The sequence below is a fragment of the Leptopilina boulardi genome, unplaced genomic scaffold, assembly GCF_019393585.1.
Source record: "Leptopilina boulardi isolate dan_hultmark-lab unplaced genomic scaffold, ZJU_Lbou_2.1 LbouV2_208, whole genome shotgun sequence".
NCBI classification, from domain to species: Eukaryota; Metazoa; Arthropoda; class Insecta; order Hymenoptera; family Figitidae; genus Leptopilina; species Leptopilina boulardi.
The window spans coordinates 1,808,958-1,833,713 of record NW_026137761.1 but is presented as its reverse complement, the minus strand read 5'-3'; the positions used below and the strand labels follow the sequence as shown (position 1 = coordinate 1,833,713).

General features: G+C 26.9%; 1 protein-coding gene and 1 non-coding gene across 2 annotated transcripts in view; both read left to right on the top strand.

The window, feature by feature from the left end:
- The first annotated feature begins 782 nt into the window (after nt 1-782).
- The window catches only part of LOC127278579 (uncharacterized), a 166,022-nt gene continuing 142,048 nt past the window's right edge, over nt 783-24,756 (top strand). Inside the window, exons 1-3 of the mRNA XM_051300359.1 lie at nt 783-937; nt 1,719-2,130; nt 4,711-4,786. Coding sequence (XP_051156316.1) covers nt 1,770-2,130; nt 4,711-4,786 — 437 coding nt within the window. The 5' untranslated portion in view covers nt 783-937; nt 1,719-1,769. The remainder of the gene's footprint in view (nt 938-1,718; nt 2,131-4,710; nt 4,787-24,756) is intronic.
- Trnaf-gaa (transfer RNA phenylalanine (anticodon GAA)) lies at nt 4,407-4,479 on the top strand. The gene has a single exon. It is a non-coding gene; the product is annotated as a tRNA-Phe (tRNA).

Here is a 24,756-nt window from a genome sequence, read left to right as displayed (position 1 = left end):
TTATATTTATAACAATATTATCTCGTTAATATTACATTTTGTTTTAAATTGAACATAATATAAAAATAATTTTAAAATGTACTTTTATTTAAAAATTACGGCGCATTTTTCATGGCACTTCCATGGAGTGGTCACACCTCGGCTGCAGGAGCAGTTGCCCATGGCAACCGTGTAAGAGTAAGAGAGATAGAAGATTTTCCATCTCTCTTACTCTTACATGGTTGCCATGGGCAACTGCTCCTGCAGGCGAGGTGTGACCGCTCCATAATGCCGGCAACTTTCTCAGTTGCACTTTTCCTATTAGTTAGAGAGAGATACGTATATTATACTGCACATGCGCTCTCATTCGAAAGTTAATTCCCTTTAGCGAACATGTCACTTATGGTACAGTGACCTTGACAGATGGAAAATACAGAGTTGAGTCTCCTTATTATTACTTCGTGAGTCAAAGTGGTCACGTATTTGACAACCTTTTAACCACTGAACTCTTATATATCTGGAATGCTGTCTGCCATTGATGGTCGCGAGCCGAGAGAGAGGGCTGATTTTTATTGTATTCCTCTCCTTCTCTTGCTAAACTGCGCAGGCGTAATACAATACGTTCCAAAAGTTTACTCTTAACTGTATTATGTCATGTTCACGTATACATACTGTTAAATATTTTCTAATGGACCTGTACCGACAAAGAGGGGAATACAAGAATCTTGTATAATACCCTCCGATCGTCGTGCTCATAGTGGTAAATTTTAGAATCAACTTCTTGAACAAAATGCGAGTCATTAGTTTAATACTCCCACCATTCCAGATTCTATTCACGACGGTGGTAAACAACAACAAATAGTTTGAATCATTTTTAAGATTAATAATAAGTGATTTTTAGTGTTTAATAATAACGATTGACTTTCCAATTTGTTTGGAAAGTGTTTTCTTGTTTACGGTAAATTAATATTTTTTCTCAGAAATTGTACTAACATTATAAATTTAAAATAAAAACTTTCCGTTATATTTCTAATATTATAGAAATGGTTTAAATTTCAATATAATAATTTATCATTTTATTTTTTGATTTTACTTTTGAGTAATTAATTGTTTAACATAGTTTATGCTAATATTAAATATAAAAATTTGTTGTAAACTTTTTATTCTGTTTTGAGGTTATAATAATTTTTGGCGGTTTACTTTTGAAGGATTTGAGGAGAACAAGTGAATTGAATATTATATAGCTCATAGTTTAGGTCATTTTGTAAAGCAGATGTTCCTTAAATTAGAAGCCCCAGACAGGAAAAACGTCAGTTTCTATAGTGAATTTAAAATTGATTAAAAAATTCTTGGCATTTTTAATCGTTTAACAATAACATTTAGAATACTTTTTGGAATTTCCTTTACTAAATAACTTTTCTTCAATGTCAGCTACTGAATTTACTTTTTTTAACAGTGTAATAAAAAAAATATTTAAAAATTTATAATCTTTTTTTAATACAGTATCGATTTTTATACTGAGTAGCGATTTACATTTGTTGCACACTTCTTTAGATTATTAGTCATTGTTATAATTTTTTAATGGTATTTATTATCTTTCAAATCATTAAGTATACATGTAGCAATTTTGTTTGGATATTATTCAAGATAAATGAGTTATATTTGGTATTTAAAAAATTCTTTTAACATATAAATAAGTATAATTTTTTATATAAAGCAATTAATTCTACTAATTTCAGATAAGACATTAAAATTTTAATAAGTTTAGTAGACTATTTATAAATTTAAAAATGCAAAACAATAAAAAACTTATAACACAACCACAATCAATATCAAGCAATGATTTGACGGCTCGAAATAAAAAATATATGTTATGGAAAAATCGTGAAAAGCCTGCTAAATATGACATGTCAAGTCAGAGAGTCAATACAAGTGAACAATCTACAAGTGTGCAGAATTCTCGTGAAAATAAGTCAGTTTTACAAGTGCAGTCTAAGTTAAATAAACCTGTAGATCGTACGGAAAAAAATGACAGTGCATCAATATCATCAACAAATAATACCGAAAGGGAAATTGCTGAAACGCTACATTTATTAAGAAAAGAAATTAGTCACTGGAAAGCACATGAAAGTTCAAAAAGTGGAATGGAAGGTAAATAATAATCTTAAAATCTTATATTTTTCGTATTTCACAAAATTTTACTTTATTAAACTATAGAATCTTTTATTTTTCGAAAAAATAACCAACCAACCATAATATTATTTTGGCGCGAATTTTAAAATTAACAAATAACAATATTTTTTTAATATGTATATACTTATTATGAGGGATTTTTTATTTAAATTAAAAAAACTATTTTATTGTATCAAATAAAGCAAATAATTACACTTTTTAGAATTGAATAATTTTGTCAAGAACATGCGATTGTTGTGATTATACATTTCAATATTCTCCGTAGGTTTCCTCACAAAATAAATTGATAAATTGAGCTAAAATTTTTTGGAGAACTCAAAAATAATATAACGAAATTTTTTTGCCATATTAAATTTTCCTCAAATATGTAATTTTTTAAAACTAAATTTTTTGGCAAAATATTAATACTCTGGCATATAACAACGATTTCTTATACTATTTTTAAGTTCACCACAAAATTTTAGATCAATCTATCAAGAATTTTGCAAAAAAACCTATGGAGAATATTTACATGTAAAATCACAACAATCACATAATCTTAAAAAGTATGGAAACTTGAAAATATCCCGAAAAGTAGGCATTTTCGTGAAAAATGTTCAACACAAAAGTTGTTTCCAACAAAAAGATCTACATTTTTTAACCCAAAATATTGGAGCCGGTACCCAACAGTGAAAAAAGAAGTATCTCGAAAATGCGTACATTTCGAGAGTACGCAATTGATATCCATTGATATATATCAATGCATTTATTTGGTTGAATTTTTTTAATTTTTAGTAATAAAAAATAATATTAATTAATGAAAATTAAAGTTAATAAAAGTGAATTATTGAATGTTAATTTGTGATTGAATTAAACAATTTCTTAATGAAAAATGATTTAAATTAATAGATTTAATGTGCGATGTTATGTATACCACCTTTATTTTGAGTCCTTTAAATTTCAATGATAGCAGGAAGTTATATTTTTTTTCTTGCATCTTTTGGGTCCTGAAAACATACAGAATGGTCAAGAAAACAAAATTTTTATTTTTATCCATTTTCGAAAAAATTAAAATTTTTGAAAATCCATACGAGTGATTCTAAAGTATCTTTAAAAAAGTGTGAAAAAAATTTGACAATAAAAAATACTTAAAATTGTGAAAGAAGATAGATATTTAAAATATTAATTTTTTTAAGACTTTAATTTCTAGAATGGTCAAAAATTAAAATTATATTTTTCTACCATCCTGTATGTTTTTAGGACCCAAATGATGCAAGAAAAAAAATATAACTTCCTGCTATCATTAAAATTTAAAGGACTCAAAATAAAGGAAGTGCCTCCCCTTAATTATTTTATCTTTTGTTTTTAGTTATTATCAAATTTAATTTTCACCACTAAGTGGTTTCCCTGTGTTTCAGTTCCCAGTATAATTATTTCTTTTAATTTTGTTAACAATAATTTGTTTAAAAAATGATACAATAAATTTTCTCCTTTACGTTTAATTAATTAGATTAAATATATGATTTCTGATACATAATAGAATTCAAGTTATTTTAATTGTAAGATAACAGTTTTAAAATTAAATTTGAAATCATGTAAATATCAATAACTGTAACTGCTTTTTGAGTTAAAGCTGCACCTTTATCAAAAAATCAAATTTAAATTTTACATTTTTTAACACGAAAATATAATTAATTTAAAAAATTAAACATTTCTAGAGTGTTTTTTTTATCTATACCTAATATAACTGAATTTTTGAAAACTATTTACTTTTTAACTTTGTTCTATACTGTTCCAAAAAATGCTGCACAAATAAAAAAATACTTGTTTTATAAAATTCACTTTTCTTTAACTGCAATATGTTTAAATAGTTTTTTTAAATCAAAAAGTTCGTGTTTCAATCAAGCAGGTTTACTCCTAATCAAAGAAATTTGATTCTTTAAAATTATAAAATTCTAGCTTCGTTATATGGTCAAATAAAAATTTTCTTTCAATTGAGCTCAAGGTGTCTTTGATTCAAAGAAATCCCATTTGATCCAAATAGGATGTCATTATATCAGTTTTGTTGACTCAAAGAAATATTTAATTAAAAAAAAATTTTTTTTTATTTTTTTGTGAAAATTGTTTAACAAACTGAAAGATCAAAATGTCCTCGGTTCAAACCCAGGATTTGTGAGTTCTTTTTTTATGAGATTTAAGTCTATATAAAAATATTTTCTTAGTTCACTGAATTCTTCATGCAACTTATTGCATCAGCCGAAATAGCTCAGTTGGGAGAGCGTTAGACTGAAGATCTAAATGTCCCCGGTTCAATCCCGGGTTTCGGCAATTTTTTTTCAAAAAATTTATTTATTTAAAATTATAATAATTTTTAAATGATGAGGCTTAATACGGTTATGCGGTTTTAAGTACAATTTATTTATTTTATTATTCCCAACTAGTTTCGAACAATACGTTGTTGTTAGGAATACATATTAATAATAACAACTAGTTGAAAATAATATAAATTGAAAAATTAAACATTTAGATATTTAAAATTAGGTAAATTTATTTTTGCAGATTCTAAAGGATTAATAATCAGCTCTGATGAACAAATATACAAGAAAAATTACGATGAAACAAATAATCAACAAGAGTGAGTAATTTTAATTTTAAAAAATTATTGCGCTTGTTAATTTTTTATTTAATAAAAGAAACTGTATTTCGGTTACTCGTATTTTTATGAAATTTCGATTTTAATTAAATAATCTCAGGCCTCGGATTGTACGACTTTTTCGGGATAGAATATAATCAGAACAATCAAAATGATAAATTTTGTGTTACTGAACAGTCTAAGTTATATTGATGAAGGACTGTGATGTGCAAGAATTGTAATATTTTGTTGAATTAATTATTATAAAATACTTGAAAATCGATAGAAAATACGAGCAATGATGTCACTCCTAACTTCAAATTTTCTAACGATTCATAAGTATTTTATAATAATGAATTCAACAAAATATCACAATTTTCGCACATCACACTCATCATCTTTTAGACTTTTACACAAAATATCAATTAAAAATTAAAATCAAGAACTAAAAAAAATCAACACAAAATTATTCGAAAAAAATTGATTGAAAAATTAACATTGCCATGATCACGTGACCTAACAATCACATGTTGTTAAGAGCAACTTAGAAAGCAAGAAGACTGAACAGCATAATCTGCACCCAGAGAAATGATTTATTTGAACCAAATAAAATATATTTGAGTTAAATAAACGTATATTTGTCTCAGAGCCTACTAACTTATTTATTTGGCGTAAATAAAAATTTTATTTGTCAGAAATAAATTTTTCTTTGGCTCAAATAAATTTTTTATTTCAATGAAATAAAATATATTTGCAACAAATAAATGAGTTAGTAGGCTCGGAGACAAATATATCATTTCTCTGAGTGTGATAAATACTCATAAAAAGAAACCTTAAATTTAAAGTTGTATTTTTTTAAAAAAAATCTTCGATAAATAAAATCGGTAATAGATTTTTTAAGAGATATTTATTTGTTGATTTCAGATGTTATTTTTTAAAAATAATTTAATTCATTTTTAAGACATCTAAAATGTGATCTTTAGGTATTGTAAGAAAACTTTTTTATCTATATAGATAAAAAAGTTCTGGTTAAAGTTACTAGATGCGTTTGGTTAAAAAATTTCTAGTTATTTTAACAAGAAAATATAGTTAAAAAGACTAAACAGTTCTAGTTAAATAAGTATGGTTAAATTATTCTGGTTAAAATAATTCTGGTTAAAAACGCGCGTTCGCGGACACTGCATAGCGTCTGTTGTTCTTTTTCGAATAGTTTATCGTGCGGATCGCAAGAATGGATGAAAAAGTTAACCAAGCTCTGGAAAATTGGGGTTTGGGAGAATTAAAAGATCTGTTTAAAGGTTGGTTATATAATTAATTTTATAATATAAGTGAAAAAATTGTTGACGAACGGCAAACCCGTGTAGAAAATAGTTTGAAGGTTATGTTGAAAACGTGCTCGACACGTTTTATCAGAATTTTAATTCTGAATAATCATATTTAAATAAACATTATTAAGAGAATTGCAGTGTAAAGGTGTTATTGTTTGATTGCATTTATATGTACATAATACAAATTTTTTTAATTCATATTTTATAATATTTTATAATATAATATAATAATAATAAATTTAATTAATTCTCTGATTAACTAGAATTTCTGGTAAGATAAACCAGAAATTTTTTTACCAAAAATTTTTAACTAGAAAAATTCTAGTAAGATTAACTTGAAATTCTAGTAAGATTAACTTGAAATTCTGGTAAAATTAACCAGAATTTTTTAACCAAATTTTCTAGTACTTTTAACCAGAAAAAGTAGTAAGGGTATATATAACTTTTTATTCTGGTTAGATTAACCAGAATTCTGGTTATTTTAACCAGACTTTTTTTTCAGTGTAATGTTTTCTATGCAATAGGAAAAAAAATCATTTCAATATTTTTTCATGTAAAAATATTGCTTTTTTCAACTTAAAAAATAAATTCTATGTTTTAGTAGTACATTCCTTTGTTATTTAAGTTGAAACTTTTCCAAATATCCAAATTGACTTTTTCGATGATTTTTAATCGACTAAATCGTCTGTTTTAAACTAAAAGTCGATCCGAGGCCTGTAATCTATTTCACGAATTTTGTATTATAAATTGATTCTACAAAACTTAATTAACAATTTATAATAATTTTTAAATATTTTAAATAATTTTATTGCTGTCCCATTACGCCCTGAGTAGTATTCCGATAATGGAACACTTGCACTAGGGGAGACCGGGGCTGTTTGGCGCACTTGAGTTTATTCAAAAGTGTTAAGTTACATTAATTTTTCTGTTTATTCTGCTTAAAGTACTTGATGAACTGTAAGTTTGTACAAAATTTCATTAATATTCATTAATTATTGTGGAGTATAGATTAAAATAACTGATTTTGGCACTCCAAAGTAATTTTTTAACATTTGTTATTAAGAAACAAAAAAAATTTTTTGACTTATATTAACAGTTTTTATAAAAAATTAATAAATATTTCAAAAGTACATTCGGGGTTAGGTGGCGCGGTTATCTGAAAATTTCGTTAAATATTCATAAAATAAAGTTGATTATATGAAATTTACACATTAATAAGCACCAATAACAATCCTATTCAAAAAATTAAACCCAATAATGGTTTTTAAATGTTCACAGCGTTATTATAAAAAAAAAATATATTTTTTGGTAATTTTACGATTTCATTTAATTTAAATGAAATTTTCTAATTTTTAAATTTAAAATAATTTTATTGTAAAATTGCAGTACAAGACTTATTTTGTTAAGTCTTATATTATAATATTTAAACTTTAAATCATATAATTTAATTAATTTCAAATTGCTTCAAATAAAGTGGTATAAAAATAAAAGTATTAAATGTATTTCAACTTTATTTTTTTTTAATTAAAGCTGATATGTTACAACAAGTTTTCTATACATTAATTTTTTAAAAAAAAGCAAAAATGAGTGAGTTACACAACAAAGAGTAAAAAGTGCGCCAAGTAACCCCGGTCTCCCCTACTACAGAAAAACTGCTCTATAAAGTATAATAATACTTTTTAATACAAATTTAAAATTTAAAAATTAAATGTTCCAAAATTTCATTTAAGCGAGATATTAAAAAAATTCGACTTCATCCCGTACATTTCTTATGTTTGTTTGTGCACCGCTTAATCGCCATTTTGGATTTCCCCCCACCCAACTTTAACAACCTAATGAGCTGCGTCGCGACATGATATTCGGCTGGCGCGTAGTTCAAAATTCGAATTAAAACTTTCAAATGATTAGTAAATTAACAATTTTAATTGATTATTATACTTTATATGATAAATAATACGATAGAAACAGTTTTTTAAAATACGGCTTAAGGGGCACTCGCAGTTGTAGCGCCAAAAAATAGACATTTTTCATGAATTTTTTCTCGTAAACCATTAAATTTTTTCAAAGTATCGATTTATTGTCTACACTGAAAAAAAAATTTATTTTGATCAAATAAAAAGTATTTGATCCAAATACATCATTTACTTGTCTATTATCCAATAAATATGTATTTGAACCAAATACACATTTACTAAACCTAAGTATTTTATTTTATCGTATCAAATAAATAGTTATTTGAATCAAATACAAAGTATTCAAATCAAATAAATGGAATATTCAAAACAAATAAATAATTATTTGAATCAATTATGAAAATTATTCCATTCAAATAAATATTTACTAGACATAAGTATTTTATTTTATCGTATCAAATAAATAGTTATTTGAATCAAATACAAAATATTCAAATCAAGTAAATGGAATATTCAAAGCTAATAAATAATTATTTGAATCAATTATGAAAATTATTTCATTCAATACTGCATGTTTTTTGATTTATTTGCATAAAATTTAAGAATTTTTTGATTCAAATAAATCAAAATTTTAATTGAATAAATAACACATTTATTTACTAATTCTTCCACACCCAGAGAAATGTTTTATTTGAATTAAATAAAATATATTTGACTTAAATAAAAATGGATATTTGTCTCAGAGCCTACTAAAGTTTTCTTTGTCTCAAATAAATTTTTATATTTAAATTTGAGTCAAATAAATTTTTATTTGCTACAAATATATTTTATATTTAGGACAAATAAATAAAAAGTTTTGAATGTAATATATTTAATTGCAATATTGCCTGGTATTCAGCCAAATATTCTGGAATTGATATATGTAATTAAAATTTATGATTCAAATTGAAAATCTTAAATTTTTACATTTCGTGGTTATTTTTTTGTATGTTCCGTGGATATTGTTGAAACATAACAATTTCCATTTCTCTGTGTCAATGATAAGTTGATTTGAATTCTGCTTCACATTTGAGACACAACAGGGAGAAAGGCACTCAAAATAAAAGGAAAGTGTGATTTAATTAATAAACACTCGCGAATAAAAACATTTCTTTAATTATCCTGAAATTAGTATTTGTTTTAATCAAATACTAATCAATCCTTGTACAAACAACTGCTTGGTCGCGTTAATCTGTCACCTCGTTTTCACTACGTCCGACATCTTTAAAGTTATATCGTATACAGTATTCTGCGCATGCTTGCGTTCAACTCGAATAAACTTTTATTTGAATTAAATATATTATTTATTTGCCACAAATGTACCTCTTTAAAAAGTACTAATAAAATTGTTTATTTGTAAGAAACATATACGACAATTTCAAGCAAACATTTATTTATTTAATTTAAATAAAATATTTATTTGAAATAAATAAAAATGATTTAAATATACGTTTTTATTCAAAACTAATAAATTTTTTCTCTGGGTGCATTTCTAAATTAAATTCTTACTCAAATAAATAAATTAAAAAATATGTAATTTCTACATACTATGATCGGATATTTTCATTTTTCAACTAATTCATACATAGAATTAATGATTAAACGCAAACCTGAGAAATAAATAAATCTAACGCATGGGGGGAATCGAACCTACGACCTACGGACTATGAGTCTAACGCTTTACTAACTATACGTTACGCACGCTATGTGAAAACGAATGTTAACTTCTTGATGTCATTTAAACTTGCAAAAGACCTAACTCAGAAAAGTGCTTAACATCATTTAGTTAAAATTAAGATATTAAATTATATTTTTCAATTAAATGCAATTTATAAAATATATATAATTATATATATGTAAATATATTTTTATTAAAAACACGTTTTTCGTTGTTCTAAATCATTGTAAATATTAATTTTTTGTAGATGAAAAAATATTTGACTTTTGAACTTAGAATATTAAATAATATATATAAATGAATTGTATCAAATAACTCATTATTCTTATTACACTTAAATAGTTAATTGATCAAAATATTTTATTTTCCTTTAATAAAATAGTGTATTAACATTGAATAAAGCATTATTTATATTAAAAAATTTAATTAATTAGAATTAATAAATTTATTGCATCAAATACTTTTTATTTGTATCAAAAAAATGAAATATTTGAGTGAAATAAATATATTAATAGTTGCAAGTAACTCATTATTTTTGTTTCAAGTAAACATTTAATTGATTAAAATATTTTTTTATTTGTCTTGATAAAATAGTGTATTAGTATTAAATAATTTAATTGACTTGAATCAGTTAAATAAAGTTATTGTATCAAATACTTTTTATTTGTTTCAATAAAACGAAATATTTGAGTGAAATAAATAAATTAATTGTTTCAAGTAAATCATTATTATCGTTTCAAATAAATATTTAATTGATTGAAATATTTGTTTATTTGTCTTGATAAAATAGTGTATTAGGATTAAATAACGAATTATTTGTGTTAAATAATTCAGTTTATTTGAATTAATGACATAAATTTATTGTGTCAAATACTTTTTATTTGTATCAAATAAACGAAATATTTGAGTGAAATAAATGAATGAATAGTTTCAAGTAACTCATTATTTGTATTAAATAAATTCATTTATTCAATTCAATTAATTATTTAATTGAACCAAATACGATTTATTTGGTTCAAATAAATGCGATTCAAATAATTCAAGTTATTTGAATCAAATACATATTTTTTTGATCCAAATAAAAAGTATTTGAACCAATTAAATATTTTTCAAATAATTTGAAGTATTTGAATCAAATAAATTTTTTTTTCAGTGTAAAAGTACATAATTTAAACTTGTTAAAAGTTAAAAATATTAAATAGTTCCAAAGTTATGTCCCATCGAAGTGACATCCTTCCGAAAAACATGGTTTGCGGTGACCATGAACACTATGGAAATCTGGTTCGTCTGAAATCAAAATTTGAAACGGACTTACATTTATTGAAAGATTATCTAGTATTTAATCGAAGAATTTAAAAAGAAAAAAATATTTGACAAAATGGCGACTTGTCAAAGTTGAACGTTCGATTCTCGTAAAAAAAGCGGTTGTTTTTCAGCTGTAAAAAGAAAAGTTTTGCAAATTCAACAACTTTTGGTATTTAGACTTCCACTAGTCATGACAAGATGTTAGAAAATTTCTGGTCTAATTGAATAACATGTATTTTTGACCATTTGTTCCATAAACGTTACATACTCCCAATGAGTGCCTTCTGTGGGTGTTTAAAGTTTTTGATGTCAGTGTTGTTCATATAAAAGAAGACAAGATTAATTCCAAGGTAAGTTACAGTATTTTGCATAAGTAAGTACAGCGTACTATAATTATTATGTATTATCCATCCCATTCACGGATATGCCCAATGACAAATTCTAGTTAATCAGTGTTTTTATTAGTTTCCTTATAGTAGATATAATATTATGAATAGTTGCTTTTGAGGCTATTTAAGATCGTTAAAAAATACACATATATAATATATGTATATTAAAATACATAAAATATGCATATTGGAAAATGTATAATCGAGAAAGAAATGTTAAATCTGTTATGGGTTGACCTCGTGGAATATCCAAAAATACCTGAGTAACAAGTTTTTAACGAATTTGGTATATTTTTATAAAAGTGATCCGCGATACATACTATAAGTATCATTATAATAATTTCGAAGTGAATTTGATCAATTTTCAAAAACTGGTTTATCAATATTGAATGCGCCATTGTGTATGTTAAAAATCTTGCTTCAATTGTGTATTAACCCCTTCGCAGTCCAGTTAAAAATGGCTGGTGGGCCTAAAACGGTCCGAAAAAAAAGTTTCCAAAAAAATATGACTTCATCATATTTAAGGTTTTTGTGGTCGCTGAATTCGAATTTGAGGTCAGTTTTTCAAAATTCAAAATGGCGGATCTAATATGGCGGACAAATTTTTAAAAAATCAATCCAATTTGCCTGAAATTTGTTACTCGGGAGTTTTTGGGGTCGCTAAATTCAAATTTGAGGTCAGTTTTTCAAAATTCAAAATGGCGGATCCAATATGGCGGACAAATTAAAAAAAATCAAACCGATTTGCCTGAAATTTGTTACTCAGGGGTTTTTGTGGTCTCTGAATTCGAATTTGAGGTCAGTTTTTCAAAATTCAAAATGGCGGATTCAATATGGCGGACAAATTAAAAAAAATTTTTTTAAAAAATTTATTCGCCATATTGGATCCGCTATTTTGAATTTCAAAAAACCGACCTCAAATTCGAATTCAGCGATCCCAAAAACCCCCGAGTAACAAGTTTCAGACAAATCAGATTGATTTTTTAAAAATTTGTCCGCCATATTGGATCCGCCATTTTGAATTTTGAAAAACTGACCTCAAATTCGAATTCAGCGACTACGAAAACCCCCGAGTAACAATTTGTGGTCAAAACGCATTAATTTTGCAATTATCCGCCATATTGGATCCGCCATTTTGAATTTTGAAAAACCGACCTCAGATTCGTAATCAGAGACCCCGAAAACCCCTGAGCAACGAGTTTCATGTAAATCTGATAAATTTTAAGTTTTCATGGTCGCCATTTTGGGTCCGCCATTTTGTTTTTTTGAAATCTGACTTCAAATTTGGATTCAGCGACCCCAAAAACCCCCGAGTAACAAATTTCAGGCGAATCAAATTAAATTTAGTATTATTTTTTTGCGATGGCCATATATGGCCACTTGCACAAAGGTGGCACGACTTTTTCTGGCCACATATGGGCCCTGGACTGTCAAGGGGTTAAGCATCCCAAGAACCCCTAAGTAACAAGTTGTACAAAAATCAACATAGAAAAAAAAGTGTTGTTGCTGTTGCGTGTTGTTTAAACGTACTATTTTGAGTTTTATAATAACACTTTTTATCCAGTGCAAGAATTAAACGAAACCGTCTGACATATTGAATCCGTCATTTTCAATTTTTTTTAACTTTTTATAAAAGTATACTTTATATGTCGTGGAAAATATGCCGAAAAGCAAAATTTTCTTATAACACGCATAGAAGTATTTTGCTATGGTAGCGAACTTTTTACTGTTGCAGTAATTTTTTAGCTTTTAGTAATTTCTATTCGTCTCAATTTGTTTTCGTTTGCTGGGAAGCACATTTTTTAAATAATAATTTATACACAAAATTAACTTTAAAGATTATAAAAAAATTTAGATCTAACCTAAAAGTGTCATGTAGTTAATTTCCGAGATTAAATAAAACTTGAATAATTAATAAATTATTATGAAAGTATTAAACACACTTTATAGGTTAAATTATACACTAAGTTAAATCAAAAAATTATTATTTTTCGCATCAACAAACGTTTAAACTTCATAACAAAAATGTACTGTCTATAAGTGCGAACTTATAGATTCATTAATAGAGTGGATTAGCAGTAACTTTGAATATTTTTGTACCAGACAACAAAAGTTTTAACTTGAGGGCAACTAACATTTTTATTTTCTTTCCAAACTTTTTAGCATAATTTTGATGATTTGTAAAATGCCTTTATAAAATGTGATATTTATTTTCTTTCGTGCAGAAAATTGTGAGGTTGAGAAAAATATTTTGAAATATGTCGCTTCGAAAAAAACGCGTAAATTAATAACTTCGCTAATTTGTATAGCAATAATAAATTCGTTAAACTGATTGATTTAAATCTTTCTTTATGTACTAAAAGACTAGATGTTTAAATTCAAAAGGCTATATAACGGCGAAAAAATCGTTGAAATGTCTTGAGCACCAAGGTTGAATAAACGATTGGCTAAGTTGGGCTAACATATCATCAGCTCATCATGTTAACGATGTAGGTTAGGTTCTCAGTGGTACGTATAACAAAAATCGACATTCTACGCGAACTCGTCTCTCTCTCTCTCTCCCTTTTAAAAAAATATGAACCGGTTTACCTGCTACGTATCATAGCATACCTACGTGGGATCGAGAAAAAGAGCTGCAAAATTCATCCATTCAATTTTTCGCTAATAATTTCACTTTTTTGATATAGATTTTAATGAAAAATTTACGATTCTGGTCAAATAAATTTTTTCTAAATTCAATAATATTAAACATAATATTTGCATAAATGAAAACTGAAATTCACTTGTCTCATATGTTAATTAATTTATTTTTTTCAAGTTTCCTTTCAAATACAATATTTTAAAACAGTTTTCACAGTACTTTAAACAAATCATACACAGCAATCAAACTTGTTGCAATATTCCTTAATACTCTAATATTTCAGCATTGTAATAAAAGTTTTTAGGGTCGCTGACTATAAATTTGGAATTAGTTTTTAAAAATTAAAAATGGCAGATTTAATATGGGGGGGTTTTCGGGGTCGCCGAATACGAATGATCGAATTTTTATTCCGATAATGGAACACTTGCACTACTACAGAAAAACTGCTCTATAAAGTATAATAATACTTTTTAATACAAATTTAAAATTTTAAAATTAAATGTTCCAAAATTACATTTAAGCGACATATTAAAAAAATTCGACTTCATCCCGTACATTTCTTATGTTTGTTTGTGTACAGCTTAATCGCCATTTTGGATTTCCCCCCACCCAACTTTAACAACCTAATGAGCTGCGTCGCGACATGAATTAAAAGTTTTTAAAAATTAAAAAATGGCAGATTTAATTAGGGGGGGTTTTCGGGGTCGCCGAATACGAATGATCGAATTTTTATTTATTTCATTTTTTGCTGTTTTTACCTACTGGATAGTTATTTATTTCATTGTATGCAAAACTTACTTCATTGAGTGTTGGGAAAGTAGTACATGATCAGTGTGTCAATTGTCACTTTTTCTTGGTATTTTTCCCACTGCCAATGAATCTGTCCATAATATCTGCGATTCTGATTTTGAAGAATTTGAAGACGATTGAGGTGGAACCTCTAATCATAGTATCAAATATATGATATCAGATTAAGATGATTACATTGAAGGAAAAAAGCCATTGAGCAATCGCACTTAAAAAAATTTAGATGGCAGTTGTCAGAAAAATAGCAGGCCTACATTGAGAGAAACGATTGGTTGCGATTACTATTTCGTTAGTAAGAGTATTTTTGCTAATTTCTATTACTATTACTGTTACCATTTAGTTAGTCAGCCTAACCATTTCGTTAGTAAGGTAACTAATTAAATATAGTTATCCCAAAAAACTAATTAGTTAAACTAACTAATAAAATAGTTATGCCAACCAATAAAAATAGTAACCACAACTAATAAAATAGCAGCAGTACAGTTTACTAACTAAAAATGGTCACCTCAAAAATGATAACCCCAACCAATCTTTTGTCTCAGTGTAGTTTTTGTTTTGGGATGTAGATGCAACAATGTATTCGCTTCCTTTTTGGATTGTAACAGGCATTTTCTTTAAAGACACTTAGTTTTTGCGAAGCTATTATTTTTGACAAACTTTTACAGTCCTTTTTTGGGGTTAAATTGGACCTACTGACTATTCCATCAACAACAGACAATTTGAATTTTTTTAGATTAAAATTTATTCTGCTCCCCAATTTCTTTGTAAATGATTTGATAAGTATATATTTGAGCTAATCGGCATTATCTGAGAACTCCACATGTCTTTTATTACACTGTCCGACAAAATTCAACTTTTTTTTTCACACACGAATAAATCAATGATTTTCAGAAACTAGGACCAAAAAAAAGATACCCGTGTCTGGCCGTTTTGCTAGATCAGGTCATTTTTTGTTTTTTGGGGTAAAAACAACCCTTAATTGACAGGTGATAGGAAATCTTGTACAAATAAATAATTTTTTATGAAACCTGGTATCTCGGGGTTTTCCGGGTCGCTGATTACGAATCTGATGTCAGATTTTCAAAATTCAAAATGGCGGATCCAATATGGCGGTCAAAATTTTTTAAAAGTTCATCGAATTCACTTGAAACTTGTTACTTGAATGTTTTTGGGGTCGCTGATAACGAATATGAAGTCAGATTTTGAAAATTCAAAATGGCGGATCCAATATGGCGGTCGAAATTTATAAATATTAATTATTTTTTATAAAACTTGGTGTCTAGGTGTTTTTGGAGTCGCTGAGTACGAATCTGAAGTCAGATTTTTAAAATTCAAAATGTCAGATTCAATATGGCGTTTCAAATTTATAAAAGTTCGTCGAATTCACTTGAAACTTGTTACTTGAAGGTTTTTGGAGTTGCTGATTACGAATTTGATGTCGGGTTTTCAAAATTCAAAATGGCGGATCCACTATGGTGGTCGAAATTTATAAATGTTATTATGTCATTATCAGCGACCTCAAAAACTCCTAGACACCAAGTTTTATAAAAAATAATTAATATTTATAAATATTATTCGACCGCCATATTGGATCCGCCATTTTGAATTTTCAAAATCTGACATCATATTCGTTATCAGCGACCCCAAAAACCTTCAAGTAACAAGTTTCAAGTGAATTCGATGAACTTTTATAAATTTCGACCGCCATATTGGATCCGCCATTTTGAATTTTGAAAATCTGACATCAGATTCGTAATCAGCGACCTGGAAAACCCCGAGATACCAGGTTTCATATAAAATTATTTATTTGTACAAGATTTCCTATCACCTTTCAATTAAGGGTTGTTTTTACCCCTAAAAACAAAAAATGACCTGATCTAGCAAAACGGCCAGACACGGGTATCTTTTTTTTGGTCCTAGTTTCTGAAAATCATTGATTTATTCGTGTGTGAAAAATCGTGTCGGACGGTGTTATCAAAGCCAATGGTTGAACAACTTGCAGCAAATTGGGATCTAAGTTTTTGTTTTCAGTTGGCAGCACTCGCCTGGCTATGATTATGGAAGGTGGCGATAGAAAAGAAACGATTTTATTATCTTATTATTTCAATCAACAAATACTTTTGAAAGAATTACAGTATTCCATGTCACCTCGAACAATTTCTCTTTCAGACTTTTGATTCTTCGATAATCCAAAACGATTAGAACGAACAGTTACGCAAACTAAAATTTTGTCTGATTTCAAGGAAATCATTAGTTCAACACTTGTGAAGAAATAGTCAAAATAAACTTTATGTTTACCGATAATTTCTCGAATTAGATTTCCTACAATTATTCTACTACTCAATAATTTTTCTGTCGCATCAATAGACTTATCTGTGTAAATTTGAAACTTACATACGTAACCAGAACGATTAGACTTGCCTCTTTTTATAGGTTTAGCAGCATATTGCTTCATGGAGTTTCTTCATTTGAATTTTATCATTGATTCATCAATTGCCTGATGGTCACAAGGTTTGAAACAAGTTTTAAAACTCTCACTTAGTTTCTCTGTACCTGGTCTCAGTTTATATAATTTGTCGAAGTATCTTTTTGGTTCCTTACTATTGTCATTTGAATGCAAATGACTGAGCAAGGAGCCAAAACGATTCTCACACTGAGAAAATGTTTTGTGTAAAGTTTACTCAAAAAGTTGGGTAAAATGGCTACACATGCGCTTTTGAACAAAGTTTCACCAACTGTAGTTCAAATTAAATTTTTAGTAGGTGAAAATAAAATTGATGAATTTTTAAAATAAACTTCATAAAATTTTAGCAACACTTTGAAAAGAATATAAAACTGTGAGTTAATTATCAAATCACATTTGAATAAAATGTAGTCTAAAAATGTGGGAGAACGTATTCAACACATTAATGTGTTGAAATCTTCAAAAGGCGTTAGAGAGGCTCTGATCAATCCATCTTGTGAATAGAAAGGGACTGGCCAGTAACTGGACAGTCTGTAATGCTAGTTTTGGGGAATGCCTTTAAAAGGGGAAACTGGCCAGTGCCTGGCATGTTTTTCTGGAGAAAGCGATGCATGTAAGATTACCCTAGAAGAAATTTGTCCCAGTAATTATCGTGGCACTGGACAGTTGTGCTAGAAGCTGTCTAGTAACTTAACACTGCAACTGGCTAATTACTCGAATGGAATGTCACGCTTTTTTCGTCTAGTTATTGTCTAGCCCAACTTGATAAATTCTGATCAACGGTCCGTTAGAAAAACTAGACAAATTATTTCTTTTAAATATTCTCAAAATTTGTCTAATATTAAGATTTGTTCAATGCTGTGCGATGATTAAATCGTCTTATTTCAAATAACGCTGATGAGCATTTCCACAGGAACCATTTTAAAATAAAAGTGAAAAAAAAGAATTACACAAGTTTAAAAATAATAAAATTTTTATTAATTCCCAATATCACTCAGTTTTAAAACGTGAGATCACAAAATAAAAATATTTAATGAGCACGATAGCTCTTTGCGAAAAATAGCGAAATTTGAACAAAATCGTTCGCGAACGTGCTCGACCATACGAGATACAAAAGATTTCTGAAAGTAGCCGAAGAGCGACTCCGGCGGAGAACGAAACAACTTTCGATCTATCGATATATTAAAACTAGCGATCGATAATTTAGGCGGTTAATTCAAATTAAATTAAATTTTATTTATTTTCTTTTAATAATGCGATTTCTAAACAAGATTTAATGTAAGAAACTAATTATACAATAATAAATTATATAATTACATTAATTTTTTTAAATTATAATCTAAATTATTTGAAGAAAATATAATGTATAGTAAATTGTTAAAAGCATAATATTTGTCAATACTGTTTAATTTTTAATTTTAAAAAAAAATTTTACTTGTGTAAAAGAATCACAAATATTTTCTGGTACACTGAAACATCCACTTTTTGATTGCACTGTAATGACGACTGAAACAAATATTTTTGTATTAGTAATTTATTATACAATTATTATTATCAACTTTTAAACACGAAGAGAACGCAATTTCAACGAAAAATCTCGGCGGTAACGGGGAGCGAACACGGGTCCGCTGGGCGCGAGGTACGCAATCTGCTATACTAACGATATCCATCAAACGAAAAATATAGCAGATATATTTTAGTTCAGTGCTGTGGCTAAAAATTGCATGCTTTATATAAATATTTTTACTATTATCTGCCAAAATACATATTTTAGAATTTTAATTTTTTATAATTTACTGCAAAATAAATTTACACTTGAAATAATAATTTTAATCAGCACAAATTTAATTAACCCATTATTTTATTAAACAATAGATATTTTAAATTTTCTAAAAATTTAAATTTAATTTTTTACAACTTAATTTTAATATTATCTAATTTAAAATTTTTTTTAATTTAGCTATTAATCCACCTATAATTAAAATTATATATTTTATTTAAAAAGATTAAAAAAATTTAAGGCATAAAAACATTTTAATTTAAAAAAATAAAAAGAGAAATAAAATATAACCTATCTATGTAACAAGACATATTTTTATTATTGCATTTTGACATTTTTTAAAAATAATTACTATTAAAATTATTATTTATTGTTTTCTAAGTGAAAAACTCAACGAAAACAAGTAATTTTTATTGTTTTTTAATATCAAAGGATAGAATTTATAGGTTAGGTTTTCTAAATTACACATTTTTTTCAATATCAATTGAGAATAAACTTTCTTAATAAAAAAATATATGATATATAAATGGAACAATAAATAAAATGCCAATAATAGATAATAGAATAATTTAATTTATAAAAAAAAAACATACTAATATATTCAGAAAACATGAGAATATAGATTTTATTTATTTATTATATTAAAATAATAAATTATGTTAATTTATATTTACCTGAATTAATTAGAATTTTATTATTTAAGAAAATAATGAAAAAATATAATAGTTACATGAACACAGATTTCTAGCACTTTTTTGTCTAGTTATTAGACATGTACTGCAGCGCTGCTGCCACGAAAGAAGACGAAAGTATAATTTCTAGAGACACTAGACAGTGCCATTCAAGCAACTGGACAAAAGTTGAATCTAGCCAATTTCAAGTTCAACTTGAATGTTTTCTAAGACTGTTGGTCAAGTAACTTTACAGTAATTGTCTAGTTTGTCTAGAATCAGCGTCCACGAGAAAAACTGGCAAGTTACTAGAGTATTTCTAGTGCTTCCATGTCAAATTTCTACTAGGGTACTAATGAAAGCCTTGTTCTTTTTTTAGTAGAAGCCTTTTCGTTTTTACAACAAAGTTTTTAATAAATAAATTAAAATTAATTGTTACATAATCTTTCTCATTAATTTATAAAAAATTAATTACATTAATATTAACTTATTAATAATATTAATATATTTATAATTTAAACATGGATAGAATTAAAAAATATATTCAGAATACACATTTCAACAAAATAATATTTTAGTTTAAAAATTAGTTATTATTTAATTTTTTTAACTTATTTTTAATTTGAAGGCAGGAATTTTATGCACATGTCCATTATTATTTAAGAGTCAACATTAACATTCTATGTACACAGTCATACTTACATACAAACATACATATATTTAGGAAATTCCTAACGCAGGGATTCGAACCCCTAACACTATATCGCAACGCAAGTTTGGACAACGCAAGGACGCTTTAAACCGCTCGACCATATCGGAGGTCGTGTAGAATTCACTTTGGAGGAAAGTGTACTTTTAAAGACAGGTCATATAAACCCTCCCCCCTTCCCCCCTCTCTCTCATCCTTTAAGAAAATGAAAACCCTAAGTTATTTAGATTCTTTGCAGGTATGGATCGTTTTATAGGGTCTTTCTTACAATGTGTTACATGTTTGTAGCAAAATTTTGGGATTTCCCAGATGCAATTATACCACTTCTATTCAAAATGAAATTATATTACTTTAAGTATTTAAAATAAAAAAAAATTAATTTTATGGTTGAGCCAAAACCAGATGATAGAACATTTATAAATAATAAAATGTTTCATGTTTATTATTCATATTAATACTTAAGAAAATAGGCTTCTCAATGTGTAACTCTTGTTTCATTCGACATCTTCTAACACGAAGACGATTCAGTTCGTCTCTTCTTCTTTTATTATGTCGTTGCCGAGAATTTATGGTAAAAGTCTGTATGATATTGATAAGTATTTCTATTGAAAGCCCTATTAAGGGCTCTGGCGAGAAATTCTATGTGGCGTTAGTTAATATTTCTGGTGAAAGTCCTATTAAGGGATTTGGCGAAAAATTCTTTGAGGCGTGAGCCAGTATTTATGGTAATAGCCCTATTCAGGGCATTGGCTAGACATTCTAGTCTGGTGTTGGCAAGTATTGCTGTTAAAAGCCTTTTTAATGGCTCTGACCAGAATTTTTGTACGGCATTGACGAGTATTTATGGTAAAACCCCTTTTAAAGGCTTTGACCACAATTTTTTTAAGGCATATTAAGACGAGTATTTCTGGTGAATGCCTTTTTAAAGGCACTCACCAAAAATTCTGTTAAACGCCACACATTTTGGAAAGGCGTTTACAAGTAACACTGGTAAATGCCTTATAAGGGCTTTACTAGAATTTCTGGTAAACGCCATGAAAAAAAATTGTAATAACCGTTAAATAATGATCTTTATTAACAGTTAACAACGGTATTGGGAAAAAAAGTTATTAAAAATTTGTATTTATATATTTTTTAATTAATCTAGAAAAACTGGCCAGGGCATCTCTAACGCCTTGTTATTATCAGGGCCAAACAGGGCTTAAATTTCAGCCAAGAGTTGGGCAAAATGTGAACTTTAAATGTGAATGAGTCAGGTAAAATATTATTGGTGGGGGGATACGGGCAAAAATCATTCTTACTTATCGACAGTTGGTTCTAGGATTAATTCCTGTATTATCTACACTATGAAAACTGTCAAAAAAATTATTTTTAATTGAAGATGGTTGATTTTCATACATAGCACGAATTTCTGCAGTACATACACATTTTTACATACACATTACCGCTTTTTCACTCACACGCCTTATAATACGCACAATACATATAATACGCTTGCCAAGAAGACTAGAGACAGGAGAAGTAACTCAGGTGGTGGGGATGTCGTCGAAAGTGAGGGCAATAAAGGAAGATTCTCTCTGCATAGGTAGTTTGTGTGGTAACCAAAAATGGTAGACTGCGCAAGTATATGTATAGAGCCATAATATAGCAGAAGAGAATGTGTCAAATCGCACAAGGCAATGTTATAATAGAGAGGTTATAAGTAATCATAATATTATTAATTATTATTATTATTAATCAGAATAATATTATTATTAGTTCTTGGCGAATTTTCGAACTGCAGATCAAGGTATTTTATATAAATTGCAGGTCTCGGATTATACGACTTTTACCAATTTTTTTAATAAAATACGATTTTTTTCGACTTATTTTAATAAAATGCGATTTTTTAAATAATTTTTTTACAAATTTTTAAACAAATTACGGTTTTTTATTATACAATGCAAATCTTCGTTAGATCTTCTTTATTTCAATTATTTAACAAATTTTTAACTAAAATTTTAATTTAAAAAAAAATAGCAAATAAAATTATAAAGAAATTTTAATTCAAAATGACTTTAAATTTAATTAAATTCAAAAATTTCAACTTTTTTTTACCGTCAAAACTAAAAACTGTGACAAAATTTTAAATTCTAATATATTGCTTAAATCATACTTCCAAAAATTATAAAAATGGAACTTTAAGAATTTATTTTAGAAATTTGTCCTACTTAAAAAAAATTTAAAAAATTTGTCTTACAATTAGTTATATGATTCTTAAATAATCGAAATAAATTTTGATAATATTTTTATAGAATTATTCTCATTATAGAATTAATAAAATGAATTTAATATCTAAGAAAATTAGTTATTTAAGAGAGAAAAGATGTTTTCAAATTAAATTACTTCTTTAAAGTAAAATATTCATTAACCAATTAAATTTTGTTAAAATAAAAAAAATAACTTTTTAGATTTTTTTTAATATAAATCAACTAAAACGTTTTTTTTGTGCATTAAAAGATATTATTTGTACTTGTCATTATAATAATACTAAAAGTTTTTTTTTGTATTTTAGAGGCTGATAATAAATTTAATAAAATGCAATCAATGCCGGAAGATAACTTGAAAGATTGTCAAAAATATCATTCGATTAATTGTTTATGTCAAATTATATGTTTTATTTATCACCCGGCGAAAACCCATGTGCGCCAAGAATACTAAATACATGTAAACCGATAAATGTATTAATATGCGCAGAAGCCCAATTTTAGTCTACTGCTCCGACTACTTATTGCCCTCATATTATACGTCACCGTTCTCTATAGGACTCAAGCAAAGTTACTCCTTATATATCAAGTGGCAGAAAAATTCAGAACTTGTGAGAAACGCTTGTAAAGTGAATAAATGTTTTATTTTACTTTTATAATTATATTAGTGACTCTTAAGAGGCGCATGAATATTGCCCAATTGACATTTGACATAAATGTCAATTAACCGAAATGCATATGAAACACATGTCATTTGACCATAATGACATGTTACAAAAATGATATTTGAAATAAATGACATTTATCAAAATTGACATTTGACATAAATGACAATTATCATAATTGTCATTTAACATAAACGATATGTAACAAAAATGTCATTTGACATAAATGACATCATACAAAAATATCGTTTGACATAAATGAAATTTATCAAAAATGTCATTTGACATACATGACAATTATCAAAATTGTCATTTGACATAAAAGACATTTATCAGAATTGTCATTTAACAGAAATGACAATTATCAAAATGGTCATTTGACATAAACGACAATTATCATAATTGTCATTTGACATAAATGACATTTATCAGAATTGTCATTTGACATAAATGACAATTATCAAAATTGTCATTTGACATAAACGACATTTATCAAAAATGTCATTTGACATAAATGACAATTATCATAATTGTCATTTGACATAAATGACTATTATCAAAATTGTCATTTGACATAAACGATATATGGGCAAATCCACAGAACCGGCCGATTTCATGTTACTCATATATTTTTCTATTTTAGAAGTATTATATTAATTATTTTCATACTTCAACCATTTTGTAATATCTCTGAGAACCTATTGAAATAAGAAAATTGAATAAATGTGAACCTTCTAGTCTTTTATAAAAAATAAAATCGAATTAAGTAACTTAAAAAATGAAATTTACGGTGTTACTCCAGGTATAAATTTTAATTCTTATAGGTATAACTTGTTCGGCATAGATCCGAACAATTCCAAACTGTGGTGAATTATAGTTTACTTATTGAAGAATGTTTTGAAAGTAATAAAAAATATGTGCTCTTAAATAAAAAGAAATGATAGTCGTTGAAAGTAGCGTTACTCATTATTTTATAATAATGAAATGTCTATACATTTTTGTAAATATCTTTTGCGGCGATTATTCGATTTGAATTTTTCAAATTGGAGCTTATTGCTTGTGAACAGACGAACAAATGTATGTATCATAGAATAGAGTGCAATCAGAATTAAAGAAAATATTCCAATAATTATCACTCTATGTTTAAGCGTGAACCATTTTCAACTTAGCCTTTTTTCAGTAGCACAACTACAGGATAAAATATGATGAGTTGAAAACATGTGTGATTATATAAAGACATTATTATAATTCTTGTATGCAAACGCCAAATTATATTTTCAATTTATAACGTCTAAAAATTAAAAATAAAAAAAAATTTATCGAAATTTAACTAGTTAA